An 11,497-nucleotide genomic window follows, 5' to 3' on the forward strand; every position below is an offset into this window, starting at 1 on the left:
TATGTGTGTATATATATATATATATATATATATATAAAATTCTAAAATATAAAAAAAAAATAGCATTTAGGTTATTTGAAATGCTCATGTGCAGTATTCTAAAATGTAGTTATATGTTTCTCAGCCAAAGGAAAATGAAGAGATAGATACAGAGATCCAAAGACTTCATGTGAACCTTGATAAGCTGATGCAAACTGGCTACCCAGAGGTAACGTGACAGTATAAAATATAGACACTGTACACTCTAAAAAATAATGTGTTGGCTCAACAAAACAAAACAAAATTATGCAACTGTTTGGATTAATCTTTTTACGTCATGACAACTTGTAATGAAATTATGTTCAACCAAAAAGTACATCGAGAGGAACAGTCATTGCTGCTTACATTCATGTAGTCTACTCTTCAGCACAAATTGTAATGACAAAAACCGACAAAACATAACAAAAGCTCTTTTAAATGTCAAATATAATAGCATTAACCACTAACAGGTCTCTCCCTTAAATAAAAAAAACAACAAATACAATTCTGCTTAATTTTAACAGTCATTCTCCTTATCTAGGCCAATGCAAATCATGCTGGGAACTAGAACTCTACTGCCCAAAAATTAACAAGACAATTTTATTAATTTACTACAACTACATTTTTTAAGACAATCAGTCAACACAGAAATTTGAGTTTACATACAATATTAAGTTCATATTAACAACATTATTATGTCAACAAAACTCATTAAAATAATGTTGGTAACTTTGAAGGTTTAATGAAATAAACTAGTTTTTTTTTTTTTACTTGCAACCATGCATTTATTAATTGTGGTAACAGGTGCATTTAAATTTTTGCATTTAATTTTTTAGGGTGCATCTAAATGTAGACTCTTCATTTGACATGCATTTGTCACTTTTATACAGGTTATACAGGATGCTGCAAGTGTTCAATCAAATGACAGTCAGCAAGACATAAAAGCACCATGCAACACCCCTCAGTGCAGTCTAAGTCTGAAATCTGAGGCCCATCTAAACACGCTTGACCAAGGTACAACAGAAGTTTTGACTTTAGTTAGCTCTCTTAAGAGACCGGTTTGATTCACTGAATGCTTCTGTTCTGCTTGTCTAGATATCAGTGTGACTGTTGATATCTGTAATGAAGAAATTGAAGAAGGAACCTTTCGTGTTTTGGGACTGAAAGCTTTGGTCCACCAGAGTGAGCCACTGAGTGACATGTTGTGGTCCCGTAAAGCTGCAGGACAGGACGTACGTGAGGCCATCAGCCATTTTCACACTCAGAGACCAGGTCTACAGCCGCATTCTTCTGCCATTACTTCAGAGAAGCGTCTGATTGGTTGTTGCCATGACAAAATCAGCCTCACCCCCTTCAAAGTAATTGAAAGAGTCCATCAAGCATTTGATAAAGCCAGAATGCAGAGACACCTTGTAGAGAAGGTAACTGAGCGCCAGATTGACCGTGAAGTAGCCAAGGGTCGTCGAGACATCTTTAGAGAAGCTCGCAGGACAGAAGTACATCTGCGGCAGGAGCGGGAAAGGGTGGATATGGAGAAAACTCTTACTCTACAGAGAGCCAAGCTGGAGCAGGACATCCATCATGCACGTCAGAAACATGCCCAGTTTTTGGAAGAGAAGAGGATGAGGATCCAGGAGCAAGAGATGGTTTGCAATTTCAGCCAACAGCACAACTCTCTAGCGAGGGCCGTGCTTAGATACCACGCATGGAAACGTGGTAACCAGCAATAAATGCATGAATGTTTTTAATCAAACTCTCGGTTTAACATGACATTTACATATTGGTTAGTTAGAAGCCTTTGTGTACAGTAGCTTCAAAAGCAGAATATACTGCACTATAGTATAGAATAGTATAATATATTACAGTACTTACCAGAAGATGTCTGCAAAGATCATATTATAGACACTGAGATCTGCTCCTCTTTTCAAAATCCAAAATATTACATAACAGGAATCCAAAAATACTCCCCTAATACACAACCACCCCCATCCGTCAGGCACAAGTATTAAGAAACTAGTAGCCACCAACTTTACATAACAAATAAGTCCACATTATCTGGGTCATTATTAAACTCTTTACATAAGCACTTAAGAAAGATTAACTGAATGGCATGTTTTAGCAGGATTCAAATAACAATATTTTTTGCTATATTTCTCAACAGTTGTAGTATAACAGGAGGATCTTTAAATGATCTGTAAATGCCAAGGCAAGCTTAGCTTGACATTGAATAAAGATGAGCTACACTAAATTGCTACATGTAACAGTATTTATTTAAAAAGGTCCTGTCCAATGAATCAGCAGTGTGAAAATCAAGGCATTGTTCTGGCCTGACATAAAAAGGTAGAGTCTAACATCCGTCACTAACTAGACTGAAAATCTATGCAAACGTGATTGTGCATGTCCCAGGAAGTACCACATATCGACCTTGCCACCCATTTGAAGTTTATTAGTTTTATTTTGAGTACTTTGAGTCATTGAGAATGACAACAGTGCAGTATACTAGCTTAGTCTTCTGGAAGTGGCATCTGTAGAGAGTTTTACATTATTGCACATGACCCTAAATTCTAGCTTAAAAGGTGAAATATCTAAAAAAAAAAAAAAGAATTATTATTATTTTTTAATAATATTAATATTCATAAAGGTTACATTCAAAAATTATTCTGTATATATTTATATATTATATATATATATGGAGTTTCAACAACAACAAAAAAGACTCCGCTGAATATCTAAAAAAAAAAAAAAAAGAATTATTATTATTTTTTAATAATATTAATATTCATCAAGGTTACATTACAAAATTATTCTGTATATATTTATATATTATATATATATATGGAGTTTCAACAACAACAAAAAAGACTCCGCTGATAACAATGCTAATGCCTTTTTCTAAATTCAAAAAGGTACAAAATTGCCACAGGGGCTGTACCCTAAGGTACTAATATGTACCATTTAAAGGTAAATATGGTACAGAGATGTACCTTTTAGCTTTTGTATCATAGGGTCCCATTCCAGTGACAGTTCTGTGCCTTTATTTTCTGAGAGTGTATGGAAAATAAGAGTTTTACGTACCTAAAGCTCATGATCTTTTTATACTAAACTCAAATGTGAATGTCTGTGTCAACCTTATATCTGGACCATAACCATTTTTTTTTAGAAGCAAAATCCATTTCTGTAGAGCATAGATTGTCGAATTCAGCTTTTTCACAGGGTGGAGGTGGGCAGGGAAGCCAGGCTGTCTTTATTCTCCTCCAGAAAAGCGCTACATGAGGCAAAGGTGCAGTAGAAACTGGAGGAAAGCCCAGCGATGTCAGTGGAGATATAGGGCAGCACGCCAGGAGTGGCCTGGTTGTAGTAAGAAATCTGAGAGAAATGCATACATAAGCATGTAAACCGAACGCACTTAACCTTCAGTACTTTAACACCTACGTGGCAGCACAAGGGACCACTCTAAGCAGTTTCTAAACATGAGTTATAAACAGTGTTATTGGCTAATGTACATGCACATTATTTCAGTTAAAGAGATTGCTACGTTTAAAGCCGTGTTCATTCTTGAACTTTGACTCATTCACTCATTCAGTATAAGTGTCCATTAGACTTTCTGTGTATTTATTACCTTAGTGAAAGAGTTTTCCTCCTCCCAGATACTGAACCCAGCACACAGCACCTCTCCTCTGTTGTAGTCTTCAGTGGGAGGGTACGCAGGCAGGGTCACAGAACGCAAGGCAATCATATAAGGGTCTCTAAAAGTGACAAAGATGTAATAACTTATTTTGTTCTTTGGAAATACACAAGACACAATATAGAGATTTTGTAGGAGTTTAAGGTTTACCCAGAATCACAAGGGCGCCTCCTGGAGGCCAGGAGGATGAAGTCCTGGACTTTGCCTCCTTTAGTCACAGAGGGGGTGACAACTCGGTAGATGGTGTCGTCTTCATGTGAGTCAGTTATCACTTCACACTCTCTGTATTAAGGCATATTTATTATGGTTAATTATAATATCATAATGCGTTCTACGTTAAATCAAGTAATTTGAAACTGTGGCTGATCATTTTATCTGCCAGCCATTGTAACAAACAGCAAAGACACTTGTAAAAATAACATTTCATTTAAATTTACATTGCAGCAAAAAGTGTTCATTTATAGATTTTAATGTTTTTTTTATTAATTAAAAAACTCTGTTAAAAGTAATAGGATTTAATGTTTTTGAGTCTCATGTTCACCAAGGTTGCATTTATTTGATAAAAAATACAGTACAACAGCAATATTTTTAAATATTACAACTATTTTTTAAATGTAATAAATTCTTGTGATGGCAAAGCTGAATTTACTCCAGTCTTCAGTGTCACATGATCTTAACAAAAAACAAACAAACAAAAAACATTATAATATGCTTATTAGGTGCTAAAGAAACATACAATGTTTCTAATTATTATCAATGTTGAAAACAGGTGTACTACTTTTTATATACTTTTTCATATTTTTGTGGACATTGTGATACATTTTTAGGATTAATAGAAATCCCAAAAGAACAGCATTTATTTGAAATAGAAATAATAATAAAAAAAAATACTATAAACTCCAAACTTTATATTTTCATTTTAAAAAATGGCTGTTAAATGTCTGTCGCTTATAAAATTCAATATTTTCTTTTTTTGTTATATAAAATGCATTTGACATACTGGTAGTGGTGGTCCCATGCCTTCCTTCGCCTTAGATCAGACAGTAACAGAAACACCTGCTCGGCCGCCACAGCCACATGAGTCTCCACCTTAAAGCACAACATCTGGTTCTCCTCCAGTGTGTATAAACTCACCTGGGCACAATGTTTCAGCTCATTAATTTCCCTCAAGCATCTACAACATTTTTGACTGCTCAAGTCACCCATGTAATCTCAAAAAGACAAAATGGAAAATTTAAGTGTACAAAACTTATCCACCTTGTTCTTCTCTGAGGTTAAGACCCAGTTAGTCCGGGCAGCCAACATCTTCAGTGCCGAAACATTATTGTAACTGAGGTACATCTGCCAAGACATGGATTAGTCACATGGTCCAACAAAGCAGGTTGAGCAAATCCATGAGATTTATAGCTACTAGAACAGGTTAATATACCTGGTTACTTGGGTCCCAGGGAACCGAGAGAGGAACCTCGCTTTGTTTGCAGGATATTATGTACTTCCTGTAAGAGGAGAGCATACTCATGTGATCTAGTGTCCCATGCTGGTCTGCTATGCAGGAATTTTTATAGCTGTAAAGTTAACTTTGAATATGACATGCAGCCAGAGCTTATAAATAGGCGTATGATATCATAAGAATATGGCATAACCTGTTATAATAGACAAAATCTTAAGAATCCTACCTGTCAAGGCGGATTTTCTTTCTGGCTATGGCTTCCTGAAAGCGTCTTTTACCATCCTAAAAAGACAGGATAAAAAGATAATGATTTGTAATTGAAATAATAAGATTCAGTTTTAAAAACTCAGTGTAAAGCAAGCACTGCATATTCCATTCATTTTGTTTCACCCTCTTGAACTCCATCAACCAGTTAAACTCTTCCACCATGTGAGGGATTCCAGGAATGTTACAGCGCTCACCACAGGCTCAGGCCGTATCCTTGGCAACGTGCATGGCTTCCTGTCATTGTCCAAGACCTCAAAGGTCATGAAGGCGGTGTTGATGTGTCGCAGGGGCTCTCCACCCTGATAGGCCTCCGCACACACTCCCACCTCCATACTGGAATAGCACACATGAAATACCAGTTGTTCAGGTTGCTCAAAGATAAATCAGGCTTCCATGATTCATGGATGTAAGTGATACAGAACCATAGCTTTTACTGTTTATAATATAGGTATATACTATATTACTGCTTTTAAGTCCTTAGTCTACATAGTGGTACTGATCCATAGCTTTTATAATCCAGTTAAACAAATATGATAAACAAATCTAATATTAAAAATATATACATTTTATAAATATTATATTTTTTATACTTTATATATTTAAATATAACCGTTAAAAGATTGGGTTCGGTCTCTTATGCTCACTCAGGCTGTTTTCTATTTGAATATATTTTTAAAATGTAATTTATTCCTGTGATGCAAAGCTGAATTTTCAGCATCATTACTCCAGTCTTTTTTTTTTATGATTCTGTAATGAATAGAAAGTTCAAAAGAACAGCATTTTTTGAAAGATTTTATTTTCTTACAACGTAAAAGGCTTTACTGTCATTGATCAATGTAATGTGTCCTTACTGAATAGAAGTAACTTTTTTAATATTTTCTTTAAAAAACAAACTTTTGAATGATAAATATATACAGCCCCAGGCATCCCAGTGGTCCACAATTTTTTCTTGATATAGACGTACCTTTTCTTGAAAGCATTGTTTACAATGGCCTTCAACACCAGTCTGTCTCCAATGTGGGACGGCCCACGAAAGTGGAACATGTCTATGCTCCGCAGAGTTGGGTGAGCATTACACAAACGACTAGAAGAAAACGCATATAGAGTATGACACACCAATGGTTTCCTTGCATATGCATTTAAATATCTTTTTTTTTATCATCAGATTTGACTGTAGTAAAATAGGGACTGTACACCTGGCAGAGATGGTGGCTACATTCTCCATCCAGGCCATGATTTGTCCACCAAACGTGCTGACCTGGTGATTGGCATGGGGCGGGAGCACCAGCTCGACGCTTTCTACCCGGGTCCGCTCCGCAGGCACCGCTTCCTGGTAATCTAGACACTCACTCACTGACAAACAGATAGAGCACCACTTATCAGAGCGACTGCATCTTCCAGTCTATTTATTCTACACACTTCAAACCACGTGACCCTTTGTAAGTGAACGGTGAAGGTTTACTGCACATATATATACGCTTAAATGAGTGTTGGCGGCGTGTTTATGAAGAGACACCAAACAAACCGAATGACACCTTCAATCAGAACTCAACTTCTGATTCATGACTAATTTCCTGTGGCAAGTGTTCCTGAGACCTCTCTTCAAAGTCTTGCAAGTAAACAAACACACCTGGAGAAAGTGAGTGAGCAGTGTCTCCGCTCACCTGTCTGAGAGGAGCAGCTGCTGAGAAGATCGTTAATTATCTCTGCATGGATCAGTCTCATCCTCCTGCGCTCGGCTGCGAGGCTGTACTCCATCTGCTCTGCCTGCGTGCGTGGAATCACCTGCTTCAGCTGAACCTGTGCAAACCCAAACACTGCGCTGATGAATCCCAACTCTAACAAGACCTGGACCAAATCCAAGCTCTTTTTCACAGATCTGATTCAAGGGTGTGCAAACTTGTGGCTAAAATTGTTCTGATTTAGTTCGACGTGATGTTTCTTACCTTTCCTGCTTCGGTACGTCGGGCCACAAAGGTGGCGAAAGCGTGACAGACCTTCCACTGTCTGTCACTGAAGAGATCTTCACAGCTCACCAAAATCCCGACCTGAGACAAAGACCCACATCATCAGCCGTACTTCATTTAGAAGAAGCTTTTATCCAAAGCAGCTTATAAATGAGGAACATTGCAATTTATCATAAGGTTCAACAATATTTGCAGCATACCCCTATGCAAAGAAAATATATTTCCTTATATTTTAACAATGAATATTTTAAATGATTTATTGTATATTAAAAATATACAGAATAATATATTGTGTTTAATATATTACAATATATTGAATAATACATAAGGAATTACCGCTTTTCATATATTGAAACATATGCGACTTTTATATCATAATGTATGTAATTTCATATTCAATAATACATTTCATAATAGATAGATGTACGTGTGATAAAATATGGTACTGTGTGTTTGTAAATTATTTGAATTTATGTACTGTATATTCACATTTATATGGGAACATGTATGTGCAATAGATGTACATTTGAGGAAAATGTATATTGTGATACAGTATATAGATCAATATATTTATATTTATATATAGTACAAATAGCACTCAATCCATTAAGTTATAAATATAATTTTCTACCCACCAAAAATGCAAAAATTTTAATATGTTCAGTAAACACTTTTTCTTATATCATCACACATATTTTCATATATGAGATGTATGACTATGCAAAGAATAGAGTGAGTTAAATGTGAATATGTGAAATTAATATGAAATTATGAATATGTGTTCAACACATGATAGAGAATTGAATTAATTTAGTGTTTTAATAATGTTATTAGGCCTACATGTAAAAACGTAGTGCAGTTTTTGTCTTGATTGCTATATTTTTTTTTTTATATTTATCAATATATAGTCATACATTATCCATGCATATATTGCATTATATTGAAAAATATAGTTTCCCAAATATGGAACTAGATTATTATATCACATGATATTTTCTAGTATATCCCCATATAGATTAACACACAACTTAGAGCAAGTGAAATGCTGAACTAAAATTCTGCATATTAATAATAGCAGTAGATCAGTTTGATTTCACATAATAAAATTGTTTGTGCTCACTAATTTCGGCTAAATAGTAGTAGATGTTCCCACAAACCTCCATGCTGGATGTGAAGGCTCTGTTGACTTTGGCTGTAATGTTTACAACCTGTCCAACCCTGCATGAAGACATATTTTTTTATATAATAAACAAAAACTTTTTGTTTCATTTCAAAATAACTAGTTCCTGTATGTGTTGTTACCCTATGGTGGTTTCAAAGTGAATGTCATCCACTGAGGCTGTGATGCAGGAGCAGCCAGCATGTCTCTCAGCTGGAAACAAGAGAGAAATTATTGATAATTAATAAATGTTTACACCCACAGCAAGCATGTAAGCAGGTTCAGCTGAAAAGCAAACACGTAAGTATGTAATCCTGAAGGAAGAAAAAATGTTCCATGCTACAGAACGAAGTGAAAAACAAACTTATTTTAAGCAACATTAAGGGAAGCATGTAAAGCTGTTACCAACCACCATCTGTGCTCTTCACCGTGCGACAAAGGTTTAGCCACATTCTCAGCTGAAATGCTTTTGCCTTTTATCAGTTAAATATGATTAAAAATCATTCCAACTGCTATTAAACTTTCTCACCAGCCTGTTACTCTGTTTATTCACAGTACGAGGATGGAAATCACAGTCCAAACTGCACAGACTCCTCCATCTGCGATGTCTAATGACACTTAGTACAAGCATATGGTGTGGAGGTGTTTACATGAATATTGAAGATTCAGAGTGAAATCAAATCACCTAAAAGAGTATTCTTTAGTTTTTAACTTAGATGGAAGTAGTTTTACTAGATCATTGGCAGGGATCATTTGAGAAAGGAAGTAAAAAAATAAAATAAAATCTAAAATAAATAAACAAATAATGGTTTCATTCAAAACAGACCAGACAGGCAGGCAGTGGAGTCCATCCACTTGAGCAGCTGCCCAGCACTGAGTTCTCCACAGTAGTTTGCATGGCATGGGAGGACTATCTGGCTCATCTTTATTTCAGTTTGGTTCCTGTACACCTCTCCATTTCCCAGAATAAACATGGGCTCTTCCAGCGGCATGGGATCCCTGGGCTCATTTGCCATGACTAGTGCTCTGTTGGAGCAACTTACATGTTAAGATGTTTATTTGTGTGCATATTTGGTGGAGGTTAGCATTGGTAAGCGTATTAGGCTAGAATATCACTGTCTTGAAGGATATCAGGACGGTCAGGAAATTTTGCTTTTAGGTCATATCCTCTTATAAGTGGTCTTGTATAAAAATGTGCATGAATATCAGGACAGGTAACCGTCGTCATCTTCACATCTTCACTCATCACACATGCTCATGTTTGTTTTTAAACCTTCCAAATGCATGTTATAGCTACAGTGAGCTTTTTGCTTGTTTTCATAAGCCACAGAAATCTCCAGTCAGTTCAAAAGGGGTCAGTCCACCAATTTAGTTAAAAAATAAGTCTACTTGAAAGTGCAACACTTGCAACAGATTTATAATCTAAGAAAATTCCTTTTGGAATTACTGTGCTGCAGAGCCTATAGGAGATTATAGGCCTACTGTATAAATAAAAATAATTATGTAAATTAAATCAAAATCATAAGAGATCATTTAAAACATAAAGAATAATTATTGGATGGATCATCCAAGCTGTGTGTATTGCAATGACTTCCAGTTTATAGGTGCAACCTGCCAGATAATATAGGCTACAGAACAAAGCCTTGTTTGTCTGATAAAACGACGTGCCATAGCGATTAATACGCTTAACTCGTTTTTGTTTGTCATTAGAATAGGCCTGTGCACAGTCAAATAGTTCAGCTATTAAGAGACATGTAAGAACATATTACAGCTCATTCCATTATAGTTGTCCAGATGGAATTTACTATTGAAAGCATACAAATTTAACCAGTGATATCAAATAATCAATGTGCCGTTATGCACGATCAAAGCGCAATAGCCTACGAGATCCTGTCATGTGTCAGACAAACGACCTCCAACAGAAACTGGATTGGAAGTAATGTAACCTGTTGTTGACTGACATCATTCTACTCATTCATAAATGTATTATTTTCATTGTGAGCTGCAGACAAGTTATGAAAGACTGTAGTTATTAAAGACTATGCATCTTAATATATATATTTCTAATAAAAGAAAAAAAATACATAAAAGATAGTAGGCTACGATAATATCTCACAAGAACATTACGTTGCATGCTGCTGATTTTATGCAAAACGAATGATTACGTTTTCCAAAGTTTGCATAGCAGGTTATTATTCTGTGGCATTCCAAGTGTCAAATGCGTCTGAACTAAAATACTAATGGTAATGACAAAAAAGTAAGCAAACTTACATGAATAGATGTCAAACCACTCTCGTTTGCACGAAGAAAGAAACAATGTCTGCGTGACGTCTGAAACTTTGCAAGATGTATGAAAATAAATAAACAGACATTCATATTCCCAATCATACAAAGTGTCCACACTGCGCTCGACTGTTCACATAAGCCCTATCGAGTTACAGTGCCGCCCAGAAACTTTTTAAGGTAGACTGATTCCATAACACAGGACCAACTCTGACCTTATGCAATTAGTTTGGAATATGCGAACAATGTTTCTGTATTATAGAAAAATATTAAGAAACAAAAAATTGATCTACGTGTAAGGTTTTAATCATTTAGTTAGTTTAAGAATTTGCTTAACAAACCCTTAACAAACGTACACGAAGCCAATACATAAACATAACACATGTTCTCTTAACATATGTATTATTACTTCCAAAGCATCTAAATTTATTGCAAAGAGTGCAGATGTGATTATTTGCTGATGAAAAGTGCATTGTATATAAATAGCCTAACAGAAGAGGTAAATACGCAAATAAATAAGAAAATATGTCTAATGGTGTGTTTTACGTTACAATTATTATTATTATTATTATTGTTGTTGTAATTAATAACCTAGACTATTTCAATAATTTTCAAGACATAGCTACATATCAGTGAATGATTCAGCTTAATTTCTTGTTTGTATTGCG

General features: G+C 35.5%; 2 protein-coding genes across 4 annotated transcripts in view; one reads left to right on the top strand and one right to left on the bottom strand.

Annotated features, from left to right (window-relative positions):
- Positions 1–2,621, top strand: part of LOC107710924 (uncharacterized) — a 5,546-nt gene extending 2,925 nt beyond the window's left edge. The window contains exons 4-6 of the mRNA XM_016515808.1: positions 125–208; positions 909–1,032; positions 1,114–2,621. Coding sequence (XP_016371294.1) covers positions 125–208; positions 909–1,032; positions 1,114–1,748 — 843 coding nt within the window. The 3' untranslated portion in view covers positions 1,749–2,621. The remainder of the gene's footprint in view (positions 1–124; positions 209–908; positions 1,033–1,113) is intronic.
- Positions 2,622–2,873: 252 nt separating this feature from the next.
- acot11b (acyl-CoA thioesterase 11b) lies at positions 2,874–10,972 on the bottom strand. Of its 3 annotated transcripts, none has more exons than XM_016515806.1 (16): positions 10,818–10,972; positions 9,373–9,572; positions 8,690–8,759; positions 8,545–8,605; positions 7,367–7,468; positions 7,085–7,220; positions 6,617–6,773; positions 6,385–6,504; positions 5,615–5,753; positions 5,380–5,435; positions 5,133–5,199; positions 4,961–5,044; positions 4,704–4,792; positions 3,854–3,985; positions 3,638–3,764; positions 2,874–3,384 (listed from the first exon to the last, which is right to left on the bottom strand). In XM_016515806.1, exons 2-16 carry the CDS (start codon positions 9,560–9,562, stop codon positions 3,226–3,228), a joined length of 1,689 nt encoding a protein of 562 aa, XP_016371292.1. In that variant the 5' UTR covers positions 9,563–9,572; positions 10,818–10,972; the 3' UTR covers positions 2,874–3,225. The 3 variants fall into 3 exon arrangements, with proteins under 3 accessions (XP_016371292.1, XP_016371290.1, XP_016371293.1); XM_016515804.1 differs by having other exon boundaries at positions 4,704–4,837; XM_016515807.1 differs by lacking the exon at positions 9,373–9,572 and having other exon boundaries at positions 4,704–4,837.
- Between the last annotated feature and the right edge of the window lie 525 nt (positions 10,973–11,497).

The sequence above is a fragment of the Sinocyclocheilus rhinocerous genome, unplaced genomic scaffold (genome assembly GCF_001515625.1).
Source record: "Sinocyclocheilus rhinocerous isolate Xijiao unplaced genomic scaffold, SAMN03320098_v1.1 scaffold327, whole genome shotgun sequence".
Taxonomy (NCBI): domain Eukaryota; kingdom Metazoa; phylum Chordata; class Actinopteri; order Cypriniformes; family Cyprinidae; genus Sinocyclocheilus; species Sinocyclocheilus rhinocerous.

Coding starts and splice junctions, on each gene's coding strand:
- acot11b (XM_016515804.1), bottom strand. CDS start 9,562: ATGGCAAATGAGCCCAGGGATCCCATGCCGCTGGAAGAGCCCATGTTT. Junction 8,760..9,372: donor CTCCACTGCCTGCCTGTCTG/GTCTGTTTTGAA, acceptor TCTTGTTTCCAG/CTGAGAGACATGCTGGCTGC. Junction 3,765..3,853: donor AGGCGCCCTTGTGATTCTGG/GTAAACCTTAAA, acceptor TGTCACTTTTAG/AGACCCTTATATGATTGCCT.